General features: G+C 44.1%; 1 protein-coding gene and 1 pseudogene across 1 annotated transcript; both read right to left on the minus strand.

The window, feature by feature from the left end:
* Positions 1-807: 807 nt before the first annotated feature.
* Defb129 (defensin, beta 129) lies at positions 808-3,980 on the minus strand. Its single transcript, XM_013010851.1, has 2 exons — positions 3,916-3,980; positions 808-1,235 (listed from the first exon to the last, which is right to left on the minus strand). Exons 1-2 carry the CDS (start codon positions 3,971-3,973, stop codon positions 808-810), a joined length of 486 nt encoding a protein of 161 aa, XP_012866305.1. The 5' UTR covers positions 3,974-3,980.
* Positions 3,981-10,460: 6,480 nt separating this feature from the next.
* On the minus strand, positions 10,461-10,900 carry LOC105981600 (annotated as a pseudogene).
* Positions 10,901-14,698: the final 3,798 nt, after the last annotated feature.

A 14,698-nucleotide genomic window follows, 5' to 3' on the forward strand; every position in this document is an offset into this window, starting at 1 on the left:
GCTAGCCTTGAGCTGAAGAGCTGAGGGACAGTGCCCAGGCCCAGAGTTCAGGCCCCACGACCGCACCCCTCCCCCCCCAAAAAAAGAAAAATCTGAAAGTGGTGCTATGTCTCAACTGGTAGAGTGCTAGCCTTGAGCCCAAAGAGGCTCAGGGACAGCGCCCAGGTCCCGAGTTCAAACCCAAAGGACTGAAAAAAAAAAAAAAGAAAAAGAGAAGTCTCACTAACTTTCTTGCCTAGGCTGGCTTTGAACCTTGATTCTCAGATCTCAGCCTCCTGAGTAACAAGGATGACAGGCGCGAGCCACCAGCATCCAGCTATGCTTTCCTCATGTTTTGTTGGTTTATGGGTTTCCCCCCTGCTCTCCCCACAAAAGCAAGCAAGCCAGCATATTGTCTGATACTTTCCTTCTTGTCACTCTAGAAAAAGCACAGTTTATTAGAGTCCTGTGTTCATTAGTGGAGACATGATGTGGGCCAGTCATGATCCAGACTCGGTGCTCAGTCAGTCAGTGGTCCTGGCCTTGCTCCGTCCCTGGTTACTCCATGTAAAATTCCATCCCTCCACCCCAGCCTCATCTCTAAGGTCACCATGACAATGATAACGTAACACCAGCTGTAGGTGCTTGGGTTGTATTGATTGAAACCAAATGACCAAAGACACAGTTATATATTTTATTTAATTGTGGAGCTTGTTTCAGTTGAGCTTGGGATTCTTTGAGTTGCGAGACCAGCTTGAGGTGTGAAGGACAGGACCCCTATCACAGGTCCTGAGTTTTCTCCAGAGCCATTGGTGGTGTGGGCAGGATTTATGGTGGTGGTGGTGAGGAGGAGGTGGCAGGCTTTGGGCTTTGTCTGGTGACACTCCTGGAGAAAGTTGCCGTGCATGTCGTATATTTTGGTGTCCTGGTATTGCTGCTGCTGCTGCGTTTCCCCTGTGGGTCATTTGGGATGATGGCAGAATTGATATTGGGGTTTTTCATTTGGGACAGAACAGGGGACTTAAATGTTTTTTGCATCAGAACACTAATGTTTTTTTCATTCTTGAGCATTTCTACAAGGTTGTCATCTGGTATATTGGGTATTTCCTGTTGTAGGTAGTTTTTAATCAGTTCAATCACTTTGGGGCCAACACAACATTTTTTCTTCTTGCATTTCTGTATTTCCTTCTCATCCACGCGGCAGGTGTTCTTGCATTTCCCAAAACCCATTAAACACTTCTTAACGGCCAAAAATTCTGCACAGAGAAGAAAGAGAAACCATTGGGTCATGGTTAACAACTAGAGATGTGGTTAAAACTGCTGGAAGGTGAACAGAGCAAGAGGGAGGTAATCCTTAAGGCTAGTGGATAAAAGGAATATTGAGGGAAGCTCTTGGACAGGTCAAGAGAGTCTGTCAATACCTGTGGAATCCAAAATAAATCTCTCCTTTAGTCTGCTTTCCTCCAGTAACTTAACAAACCAACCAACCAATAACTGGGGATCCAAAGAAGAAAGAATATGGAAGCCAAGTAATTGTTTTTAGGACAATGCCTTCCCTCCCCTCCCAACCCCCCTGGGCCAGCTATCTTAGCAACTTGTAGAGCCTTGCTCTCTTATCCTACAACCCTAGGAATTACCACTGACTGTGAAATCCATCATAAAACTATTCCAAGAAAGAATTAAAATTAGTTTTTCAAGTAAGCATTATTAATTGGATGTATGACTTGGGGTCTGGTGTGATATTTCAATATCATGGATACAGTGTACACTGATCCAACATAGCCTTTTTTTTTTGTTGGTTGTGGGGCTTGAACTCTGGGCCTGGGCACTGTCCCTCAGCTCTTCAGCTTAAGGCAGGTGCTCTCCCACTTGAGCCACAGCACCACTTTCAGGTTTTCTGGTGGTTAGTTGGAGATAAGAGTTTCACGGATTTTCCTTCCCTGGGCTGGCTTTGAACCATGGTCCTCAGATCTTAGCCTCCTGAGTAGCTAGAATTACAGGCGTGAGCCACTGGTGCCCAGCAGGAACCTAGCCTTCTTTATCCACCTTCTCTTTCCTTTGCCTTTGCCAACCTCTAGTAATGACTGGTCTATATCCCATTGGGGTAACTTATGATGATTTTTTTTTTTTTTGTCAGTTGTGAGGCTTAAACTCAGGTCCTGGGCATTGTCCCTGAGTCTCTACCCTTGAGCCTTAGTGCTACTTTGGGCGTTTTCTGCTTATGTGGTGCTGAGTAATTGAACCCAGGGCCTCATGCATGCAATGCAAGCACTCTACCACTGAGCTACCTTCCCAGCCCCAGGAGGCTGACATCTAAGGATCATGGTTCAAAGCCAGAAAACCAAAAGTAGCCCTGTGGATCAAAGTGGTAGAATGCTAGCCTTGAACAAAAAGAGCTTGGGGACAGTGCCCAGGCCCTGAGTTCAAGCCCTATAACCAACCCCCTCTCCCCATAAACAACATTCTACCACTTGCAACAAAATGGCTGGATTGGAGGACATGACATAACATGATGAAACCAAACAAGAACTAGAAATGAGAGTTAGTAGAATTTTTCAGAGGTGCTATCTGGTCAAACCCAGTGCTCCTCGATCTCTTTGTCCTTCACAATCTCTAGAGCTGGACAGAGGTTGGTGTGTCGCTCTCAACCTCTCTGGATATTGTCCCTCAAAGATCTTTTTTTTTTTTTTTTGGTTGGTCGTGGGGCCTGAACTCTGGGCCTGGGCGCTGTCCCTCAGCTCTTTAGCTGTAGACTAGCGCTCTACCACTTGAGCCTCAGCCCCACTTCCGGCTTTCTCTGCTTATGTGGTGCTGAGGAATCGAACCCAGGGCCTCATGCATGCAAGGCAAGCACTCTACCACTGAGCCACTTTCCCAGCCCCTCCCTCAAAGATCTTATTTTTCAGAAACAAAGGCCAATCTTCTTGCTCAAACTTTTGTACCTCTAGATGCCCTTATATGAGAATGGGTGGATGGGGGGGGGGCGTAGGGGTTTCAGGAAGACAAAAACATGAAAGGAATAAGACTGTAGAAATAGGAAAGAGGTGAGATAGAGAACAAATACTAAATCCTATGAAGGAAAAAAAATTTCTTTTTGATCCAGGTGCTGATGGCTCACACCTGTAATCCTTGCTACTCAGGAGGCTGAGGTCTGAGAATTCATGGTTTAATCCATAAGACACATCTCCAATTAGCTAGCAAAAGCCAGAAGTGGAATCATGGCTCAAATGGGAGAGCACTAGGCTTGAGTGAAAAAGCTAAGGGACAATGCTCAGGCCTGGAGTTCAAGCTCCACTACTGGAACACACACGGAAAAAAAAATTATTTTTGCCAGTCCTGGGGCTTGAACTCAGGGCCTGGACACTGTCCCTGAGTTTCTTTTGCTCAAGGCTAGCACTCTACCACTTGAAGCACAGCTTCATTTCTGGCTTTTTTTTGTTTATATGGTACTGAGGAATTGAACCCAGGGCTTCATGCATGCTGGACAAGCACTCTACCACTGAACCATATTCCCAGCCATGAAAAATTTCTTATGAGCATTAAAGGTGGGGGATTGTTCCTCCTTTAAACCTTAGCTTTAAGAGGTAGTTTAAACCAGAAAGAGACCTGGAATAAGATAGACCTGGGCTAAATCTTAGGGGGATACCATTATCTATTGGATATACAGAATACACACATGCACACACACACACACACACACACACACACACACACACACACACACACAGAGCGTTTACAGAAAATAGCCTATAGCTTTCAGGGTGACACCATTAGACAAAGTCTAAGGGTTGAGGCCCAAGGGGGTACCATAGGGGTGATGCATGACTGAAGCAGTAGTGTAGCACCTCCGCCACCTCTTTGCCTTCCTACTGTCACAAGCCGTCCAATTCCCGTTTCCTCATAGCAAGCCCTCGTAAACCCAGAAGTCCACATTACCTGAATTCACCTGGTACTGTAGCATGAGGCTAGCAAAGATAGGAAAAAGTAGCTTCATGGCTGGGTGCCAGAGAGGAGGCTTGGAGCTGGATTGATTTCGGGTGTTTCCAGCCTTTATTGGCTTTGTTACGGCCTTAGGCCATGAGCAGTGACGTCAAAAGCCCAAGGGCTACTTAGGGCTACTCAGGGCACTGGTGCTTTTTCTCTGATTCTGTTTTTTTTTTTTTTTCTTCTAACAGTTTTCACTGAAAATTTAATTGTTCATCGCGGGAAGGAGAGGGGGAGACACAGCTGTCTGTAAAACATATTTTGGGATTCTTCCTTTCTTCTTCCTCCTCTCTTTGATGCTGGGGATCGGATCCAGGGCCTTGTTCATCCTAGTCCAGCAGTTTACTAAACACACATTTTCTTCTTAGTGGTGGAGCAGGGCAAGAGTTAATTCATTTTTTGTTGTTGTTGTTTTTTGTTAGTCATGGGGCCTGAACTCAGGGCCAGGGCACTGTCCCTGAGCATTTCTGCTTAAGGCTACTGTTCTACCATGTTGAGCCACAACTCCACTTCTGTTTTTCTGGTGGTCCATTGAAGGTAAGAGTCTCATGGTCTTTCCTGCCTGGGTTGTCTTTGAATGGTGATCCTCAGACCTCAGCCTCCTGAGAAGCTAGGATTACAGGTATGAGCCACCAGCCCCTGTGTAATTCATTGTTTGCCAGCCCAGTTTAGCTAAGGAATTCAGTACATGAAAATCTGGGAAAAAGAAAAGAAAAAGAAAATAAACAACCAACTCTTAGGTTAGAGGCATGGCTCAGTTGGTAGAACGCCAACCAATGAGTGAAAACATTAGATACTAAATTCAAGTCCTGATCTTGGCAAAAGAAAGAAAGAAAGAAAGAAAGAAAGAAAGAAAGAAAGAAAGAAAGAAAGAAAGAAAGAAAGAAAGAAAGAACCAAAAAGAGCAAGAAATCAAAAGAAAATCTGGAGTCAGAGAAGGCTAGCAATTTCACCTCCCTGACCCCCCTTTGGTATTTCTAGTGGCCAGTATGGGTACTGACCAACATAGAGGCTCAGTACATGTTCATTGAGTAATGTTTGTGGAAGACAGCACTTGGCACTACCAACTTTTGAGTGTAGAATGATTCCCAGAATCTTACCATGCACTGCTGTGATTTCTTGATCATGGTTGATTGATCTAGATGTAACAATAGAACCAAGTCTACCAATCAGATACTCTAATTGTTTTTAACTTTTTCTAAGATTCAGATATTAAAGATTATTGGTTCTGTAATTAATTGTTCATGTCTTGGGTTCATTGGCTTCCTGAATTTGGAGTGTTCTTAGGATTAGCTCTCTTTTCTTTTGGGGGATACTGGTCTTGAGGCTCTGTTTCTGAGCATTTTTGCTCAAGGCTAGTACTCTACCACTTGAGCCACAGCTCTACTTTTGGCTTTTTTGGACAGTTAATTGGAGAAAAGAATCTCATGGACTTTTCTGCCCAGGTTGGCTCTGAACTGTAATCCTTTCAACTGTGATCCAGTATTTGCTGGTTATTTTTAAGATAGGGTCTTGTGAACTTCTTTTGCCTGGGCTGGCCTCAAACCCTGTTCCTTTCGTTCTCAGCCTCCTGAATAGCCAGAACTTGTACAGGTGTGAACCAATGGTACCTGGTCTGAGTATCTTAAGATAGCATCTCTGCTTAGCATCATCATGCTTAGTTGGCAACCAGTAAGAGTATTAAGCCTGACAGTAAAAAGAGAAGCCTCTTTAGGGCTTCTATCCTGGCTCTCTGGGGTCTCTATGCTGGGTTCTCTGAGCCTGCATCTGGGGCCCTCCATCCTGGCTCTCTTGTCCCTCCATTTTGGCTCTCAGGTCCTCTCAAGCTTTCATCCTGGTTTCTCTGGGGCCTCCATCCTGGCTATCTTGGCCTCATTCTTTTTTTTTGGGGGGGGGGTCCAGTCGTGGGGCCTGAACTCTGGGCCTGGGCGCTGTCCCTCAGGTCTTCAGCTCAAGGCTAGCGCTCTACCACTTGAGCCGCAGTGCCACTTCTGGCTTTTTTCTTTTTGTTTATGTGGTGCTGAGGAATCAAACCCAGGGCCTCTTGCATGCAAGGCAAGCGCTCTACCACTGAGCCACCTTCCCAGCCCCCTTGGCCTCATTCTTGGGCTTCCATTCTGGCTCTTTTGCATCTCTATATTGGGCTTTCTGGGGTCTCCATCCTTTCGCCTCATCCTAGCCTCTCTCTGACTTGTATACTGGTTTGGTGGCTTATACATACATACATATACACACACACACACACACACATATATATATATATATATGTATATATATTATATATACACTCACACATATATGTTTCTATATAAATATAAAGCCTATATATAAAATATATTGCATGGGCTGGAAAAGTGGGGCCTGGGCACTGTCCCTGAGCTTTTCTAACTGGAGAGAGAGTCTCACAGACTTTCCTGTTGGGGTGGACTTTGAACTGAAATCTGTAGATCTCAGCCTCCTGAGTAGCTAGGATTATGAGCATGAGCTACCAACACCCAGCTTCTTATTGCTTTTGTTTCCATTTTATTAATTTCTGCCCTGATCTTTATTATTTCTTTCTATCTACTAATTTTGGGTTTGTCTTTTTATTATTTTTCTAAATGCTTGACGTGAATCTTTCTCAATTTATTTAACTGAGGTCTCTGATTTCTTAACATAGGCATTCACAGCTAGCACCACCTTTTCTGTGTCCCAAAATTGTATTTTCATTTTTTGTTTGAGTCTAGGAATTTTAAAATTTGATTCCTTATTTCTTCGATGAGTTATTGATTAGTCAGCAGTATATTGTTCAGCCTCCATGTGTTTGAATGTTTTCTATGGTTTCTTCTGCTGTTGCTTTCAAGATTTATTCCATTTGGGTCTAGAAAGATACAGCAACTCATTTCTATCTTAATGTATTTGTTAAGATTAGATTGCCGTCCTAAAATCTGATCTGATTTGGAAGAATTTCAGTGGCTTCTGAGAAGAATGTGCACGCTGTGGCAATTGGGTTGAATATTCTACAGGCATTTATTAAGTCCATTTGATCTGTTTTGTAATTTAATTCTGAAGTTTCTTTGTTGGTCTTTTTTGGTGTGGATAACTTATCTACTGCTGAAGTTTGGTTTTGGACTTACCCATTATTATTGTGTGGGGATCAATCTGTGCTTTATGTCTGGTAGTGTTGATTTTATGAAATTAAGTATAACAACAGTCTGTGCATATATGTTTATAATTTTTTCACATTCTTCTTTTTTTTTTTGGATCCTCTGGGTCTCGGTGCTGTCCCTTAGGCTCTTTGTGCTCAAGGCTAGTACTCTACCATTTGAGCCACAGCACCAGTTCTGAATTTTTCTGATTAGTTTATTGGAGATAAGAGTCTCATGGACTTTTCTGCCTAGAAACTGTGATCCTCAGATCTCAGCCTCCTAAGACTACAGGTGTGAGCCTCTTGGGCCCAGCTTGTTTCACATTTTTAATAGTCTGTTCCTTTTCATCAGTATGAAGTGACTTTCTTTGTCTTCTGAGCAATTTTGATTTGAAATCTACTTTGTCATATATCAGTGTACATACTTCAGCCTGCCTTTGGCCTGCATTTGCATATAGAATCTTTTGCCATCCTTTTTTACTTTTTAACATCTGCTGATCTTGGGGCTTGAATTCAGGGCTTAGATGTTTTTCTGAGCTTTTTCTACTCAAAGCTTGTGTTCTGCCACTTGAACCAATGCTCCACTTCTGGCTTTTTTTTTTCCAGTCCTGAGGCTTGAACTGTGGGGCCTGGGCACTGAACTTGAGCTTCTTTTGCTCAAAGCTAGCACTTTACAACTTGAGCCACAGCGCCATTTCCAGCTTTTTTTGTTTATGTGATACTGAGGAATTGAACCCAGGGTTCATGCATGCGAAGCAAGCACTCTACCACTAAGCCACATTCCCAGCCCCACTTCTGGCTTTTTGTTGGTTAATTAGAGATAAGCATCTCATAGACTTTCCTGCCTGGGCTGGCTTTGAACCACAATCCTCAGATCTCAGCTTCCTGAGTAGCTAGGATTACAAGTGTAAGCCACTGGTACCCTGCTTCAATTTTTAAAATTTGACTTATTAACTTTTCATTTCTAGAATTTCAGTTTTTTTTTTATTTTCTTCTGTCTCTTTACTGGTTGCTATTTCATATCCTGTATTGTCTTCCTTAGTTCTTTTGGCGATTTATTACTTATATTCTTTGAAATTCATTCAACTGTTCTCTTGGAATTCATTTAGAAGTTTATATATGCCCTCTATGTTTTTGTTTAATTGTTAGACTCATTAGCGTAAGTATTTTGGCTGTTTGGGTTTTAAAACTCTTTATTATCCAAAAGATTGTTGACTTTTTGGAGGTTCATTCTAAATTATTTTAATATTTCTTCTTTTTCTGCATTAGGATTTATACAATGAAGCCAAGCCGTTGGTTGGGAGTGTGTGTGTGTGTGTGTGTGTGTTTATATGTATCAGTCCTTTTGACTTTAACTCAGGGCCTGGGCATTGTCCTTGAGGTTTTTTTGCTTGAGGTCAGCCATAGCTCCACATCTGGTTTTTGGGTGGTAAATTGGAGATAAGAGTTGAGTTTCATAGATTTTCTTGCCTGGGCTGGATTCGAACCAGGGTCTTTAGATCTCAGCTTCCTGAGTAGCTAGTGTTTCTTAGTTTTAGTCACCAATAGTCTTTCCATTAACATGTTCTTGATGTTCAGGTAGGACTTTGTAGTCACAGAGTTGTGTAATTTTTCACCACTGGACTGGGTGACAGTTCAGTAGTCCAACTTTTCTGCAATGCAAGTTTGGACGCCAGGCCAGATCCCTGGCATCAACTGCTATGGAGGAAGGCTACCTGGAGTCTCTGGCTGTTTATGGTTGGTGTTATATGTTAAATGTCCTGCTTTGGGGTCATTTGTTCACATCTGTGCTATTTTCACCTTACAAGCTACCTTTGTCTGTGTGCTGGGAGCTATGACTTGGCTGCTTTGTAGTCTGTGGGCCATGCAGGTTTCCACTTGCTGCTTGGGCCCTCTGTTTATGCCCCTTGGGCACGTGCAATACTAGGGATATCTCCCAAATGCTTCTGATGGCAGGGGGATACTGAGTCCTGCACTGGTAGTGGAGAACTGAGGGGCTGAGTTTCTCTGCCTGCAGGTCTCAGTGCTTTTAGTCTCTGCCCAGCACTGTATCCCCCACGGGAATGATGGAGGATGTTATCCGATCTCTAGGCCCTGTGGTTCAGAACTCAGCTACACCTGGCATCAAGCACCATGGGCCACTCATCACCATTCCTTTTGCTGCCCAGGCTCCCAGCAGATGAAACATCTGTGAATAGTTCAGACCCTCTTCCTCTCCATAACCACTTTTTTGAGGCTCTCTACAACCTAGCCACGATGACAAGGCATCTCAATAATCTCCTAGTCATGATTAAGCCATGGTTTTCCTGTCCCCAGAGTTGCTCAGTCTTGAATGCTGGAAGCCATTACCTACAGCCAGGCGACAACTCCTGGAGCTGGAGTATTTCATCAGCCACAGACTTTGTGCTCTAGTTTACTTTTATACACAGGCAATGGAGTTTTCTCTAGCTAGCGAGAACTGGGCCACCAAGCGCTATGCCCTTTGTTTCTCAAGTTCCCAGCAACTACTGCAGGCAGTAGTAGGTCTATGTTAGACCCCCCTTTCTCCCTACCACCACCTTTCATGGCTGTCTTCCTTCCAGATGCTATGTTCCCCGATTTCCTGGGCTGTGATTCCTTACTGCTTTCAGGTCCCTAGAGTATCTCAGTCTCAAACCCTGCCGGGCAGCAGAGCCCCACGAACTCCTGGAACCTAAGCATCCTACAAGCCTTAGAATCTATGTTCTGTTTCAGAAAGAGTTCTTAGATGATACAGTTCTCTCATTGGGGCGGGCAGGGCCATCCAACACTTTACTTCCTTAGTTCCTGGCTGATCGAACTTCTCACATCAGACTCTCTCCCTCTTCATAACCACCTCTGTGGCCATCTTTCTTCCAGATCCTGCAGTGTTCTAAGATGTTTTGAGCTGTGATTGTTCTTTGGTTTCAAGTCAAGACCAGCCTGGCCTTAAACATGGGCCCTCTTTCAAGATGGCACCTTGTCATAGCTCTCCAAAATACTTAGTATGAAAAAATGTCTTTCTTGCCTGATGCTAAGTCTATCATGTTGGGAGAGTCACTGTTCTACCAAAACCCTGCACTGAGCTTACAGCTTTCATCTAGGGGTGAATAATCTGTCACCAAGGCCAACTAGCTTACCTTGTGGTGGAGATGTTGACTTCTCTCTCCACCAAGAAACCCAAAGTTATAGTGGAAAGTTCATGCCTCATTTACTCTGTCCCCTTTCTGCTTCTCTGTGATTTCAGCTGCCCGGTGACTCTTCTGTGAATTACGGTGCTCTTCCTCTCTTTTTCCTCCCCTCCTCCTCGTCCTCCTCGTCGTCTTCCTCCTCCTGCTCCTCTTCTTCTTCTTTCAAAGCCCACCGAGGCATTTTATTTATATGCATGTGTTAATCCCTAGAAAAAGAATCCCAGGATTTTCCTTCCTGTGTGTTTCTGTCTTGCTTCTTTGTGGTGTGTGATGCCAGCTGCGGTGGTCAGAATGATGAAGCCAAACTGTCGGGATGAGAGCAGATTATTCTGCCATTTTTCAAGGTCTATGAGCTGCACATCAAATCGGGGGCTGATTACTCTACACTTGTTTAACCTGCCTGTGAGATTCACAACTATTTTCCCAGCTCTGTGACCATCAGTGATTTCAAACTCACCAAGGTAGCCATGCTTCATCATCACAGTGAGAAACCAGATATGACTTCAGAGCACGGCCTGATGAGCACCTGGAGCTTGCCTCTCTTCTCAGCATCATCGATGCTCTCGAGGGCATCAGCCAGGACGTTCATGTGCACCATGATGGCGGCACAGAAAGATGGTGAAAAGAGTCTTTCTCCCTTCTGAGTGTATAGTCTCCCCTGTTATCCTGAACCTTCTCATTTAGAGTCAGACAGAGAAAGGTTCTACTCCACCATAATCACTCACTTAAAATGCTTAAGTGTTTTACAATTTGTGTCATCTTGAGGAACTGTAAATTAATTTGGACCTTATTATTTTATAGTGCACTGGAGAGAGCAGCAGGAGCAACACTTCCCTGGAGCTTGTCAGAAATGCAGGTTGCATGCCAACCCATCCCACAATAAATGAATGAAGTCCACATGTGAGGAAGAGGGCTCAGTGTTAGAACGCATGCCTTGTATGCACAAGGCCTTGGATTTTATCCTCAGCACTGAAAAAAATCTGTTATTTTAGGACTATCCAAGGTGGTTTGTTTCTCCTTTAATACTTGATGCATTAGCAGTGTGTTTATTGTCTAAACACATGGGCAGTTTTCATCTAAGTCTTTGTTGCTGATTTTTAGGTAATTACTACTTAGTGAAATGAGAATGATGTTTATATGGTGATTTTTGATATTCAGCAAGACTGCTTTATTGATCTTTTTTCTAGTTTAATTTTTTTTATTTTGTCAGTCATGGGGCTTGAACTCGGCCTGGGGGCTGTCCCTGCACTCTTCAGCTCAATGCGAATGCTCTACTGCTTGAGCCACAGCGCCACTTCTGCTTTCTAGTGATTTATTGGAGATAAGAGTTTCACGGACTTTCCTGCCCAGGCTGGCTTTGAACCATGATCCTCAGATCTCAGCCTCCTGAGTAGCTAGGATTACAGGCATGAGCCACTGGCACCTGGCTTAGTTTACTTTTTAAATACTAACAAAATCCTATTTACTTCTCATGCACATATGTATACATGATGGAATAGTTATACTGAGCTAATTAACATATTGTATTCCCTTGTGTATTTATCATTTGTGGTGCTAACACTTAAAAATCAACTCCTAGTAATTTTCAAGAATATAATGGGTTATAATTAACTGTGACCATTAGGATGTACAATAGATTTCTTTCTTTCTTTTTTTTTGTCGGTCGTGGGGCTTGAACTCTGGGCCTGGGTGCTGTCCCTCAGCTCTTCAGCTCAAGGCGAGCGCTCTACCACTTGAGCTACAGTGCCACTTCCGGTTTTCTGGTGGTTTTGGAGATAGGAGTCTCACGGTCTTTCCTGCCCAGGCTGGCTTTGAACCGCGATCCTCAGATCTCAGCCTCCTGAGTAGCTAGGATTACAGGAGTGAGCCACCAGCGCCCGGCTTTACAATAGATTTCTTGAACTCATTCATCGTACTAAAATTTTGTTTCCTTGACTCAAATTTCACCCAGACCTACCACTGTGGCACATGCAAACTATCCTTTCACTCTTTAAGATTTTCTTTTTGCCAGTGCTGGGGCCTGAACTCAGGGCCTGAGCACTGTCCCTGAGCTTCTTTTGCTCAAGGCTAGCACTCTACCACTTCAGCCACAGCACCATCGCTGGCTTTTTCTGTTTATGTGGTACTGAGGAATGGAACCCAAGGCTTCGTGCATGCTAGGCAAGCACTCTACCACTATGCCACATTTTCAGCCCAGTTTCAAGATTTTCTGAAAATTTTCCCTACTGTATTCATGTTTCTGGTGGGGGAATCACAAATTTGAAATCTCTCCTCCTGTGAACTCAGGGCTACATCCTTGGTAGGGAAGTTCCTGCCTCTTGAGCCATACCTCTGGTTCTAGAACAGTTATATTCTTAACCAAGTGCTCACAGTCCTCAGTAGATGAGGAGCTGTTATCAGAACATACTAATGAAAGTGTAGATAAGGAAAAGGTATTGTTAAGGACAGTTGACTTGAGTCTTGAATAGCTGGAGATTTTCTACTAGAAATTAAGACTTTCCAAATTGCATTGGGAAGGGAGGAAGATGTCACTCCTGTCTTTGAGCCTTGCAAGAGCGGAGGATGAGCAGCTGCCCATGAGAACAGAGTTGAAGTGGTACCATCGTAAAGGAGAACGGATTGCTGGGAGAAATGGGGAGACTGGATGAAGAGGTTTTGGTTTTTGGAATTTGTTTGCCTTCCTTTGGGATTTCAAGTAGGGACATTGAGAGGGAGGGAGCAACACTGTGGGAGGCCAGTCTTGGTTTGTCTGAGGAGTTACACACAGATTACTTCTAGTACTTCCACAAAGAACCAGTATTAATTGTGTGAACTCCTTGCTGAAGTTCATTCAAGCAGCTGCAGCTTTCCATCCAGATCTGAGGGCAAGAGGACCCAGGTTTGTCAAGGCTATGGGAGGCCACCACCTCCTCTCTATGTGCAGTTCCTAAGCCTCCTCACTTCCACTGGCTGAAAGACACAGTAAATTGATTGTCTGCTTTCTCATAAGAGATTTCCTCTAGCCTTTCTCTACTGAGTTTCTGCAGGATAACAAAATCCTCTATCATTGTATTGTTACAATGGATTAGGATCTCCTCTGAGCGTCTTTTTTTTTTTTTTTTGGGTCCAGTCGTGGGGCCTGAACCCTGGGCCTGGGCGCTGTCCCTCAGCTCTTCAGCTCAAGGCTAGTGCTCTACCACTTGAGCCACAGCGCCACTTCCGGCTTTTTTCTTATGTGGTGCTGAGGAATCGAACCCAGGGCCTCGAGCATGCAAGGCAAGCGCTCTACCACTGAGCCACCTTCCCAGCCCCTCCTCTGAGGATCTTGAGTGGTGTTGGTTCTGTTCCCGTGTAGGAGAATGGGGAAAATGGCCATACAGGTTATTTTCTATGTTCTGCAGCTCAGATGAGACACCATTTGAGAAAGAACTCCTGCAACACGGCCTCATATCATATCTAAAGAAGGCCCAATCTACAGATGGCTTCCTGCAAGGCATGTCTGAGGATAAGATTTAAGAGTCACAAATTGTCTCACCCTATCTCTACCCCAACCACAGTGCAGTTCTTTCGGGATAGAAAGATACAAGTTTGCCGGGTGCCGGTGGCTCACGCCTGTAATCTTAGCTACTCAGAAGGCTGAGATCTGAGGATCTCGGTTTAAAGCCAGCCCGGGCAGGAAAGTCTGTGAGACTCTTATCTCCAATAAACTACTAGAAAACTGGAATTGGTGCTGTGGCTCAAGAGGTAGAGCACTTGCCTTGAGCTGAAGAGCACAGGGACAGTGCCCAAGCCCAGAGTTCAAGCCCCACGACCGACAAAAAAAAAAAAGATACAAGTTTATCTTTAGAGGTTTCATATGGCAGTGGAAGCATTTGTGAGAGAAAAAGGAAAGGAATCAGATTTTCATTAGGAAAACTGGAGCCAATCCTGCTTACACTGCAGGTGAGTAACAAGAGCACCCGAAAGTCATTACACGTCTTCTGAGCCTTAGTTCTGTAATTTAAAATAATGTTTGGAAGCCGGGTACAGGTGGCGCATGCCTGTAATCCTAGCTACTTAGGAGGCTGAGATCTGAGAATCAAGGTTCAAAGCCAGCCTGGGCAGGAAAGTCCGTGAGACTCTTATCTCCAATAAACCACTAGAAAAAAACTGGAAGTGGCGCTGTGGCTCAAGCGGTAGAGCGCTCGCTTGAGCTGAAGAGCGTAGGGACAGTGCCCAAGCCCAGAGTTCAAGCCCCACAACTGACCAAAAAAAAAGAAAAGAAAAGAAAAAAAATAATGTTTGGAGGGTAAAAGGAAAGGAAGGAGAGGGAAAAAGAATGATGGAGGATGAGTAATATTCAAATACTTTGCATTTATTTATTTATTTTTATTTTTTGCCAGTTGTGGGGCCTGAACTCTGGGCCTGAGCGCTGTCCCTCAGCTCTTCAGCTCAAGGCTAG

The sequence above is a fragment of the Dipodomys ordii genome, unplaced genomic scaffold, assembly GCF_000151885.1.
Source record: "Dipodomys ordii isolate 6190 unplaced genomic scaffold, Dord_2.0 Scaffold13, whole genome shotgun sequence".
NCBI classification, from domain to species: domain Eukaryota; kingdom Metazoa; phylum Chordata; class Mammalia; order Rodentia; family Heteromyidae; genus Dipodomys; species Dipodomys ordii.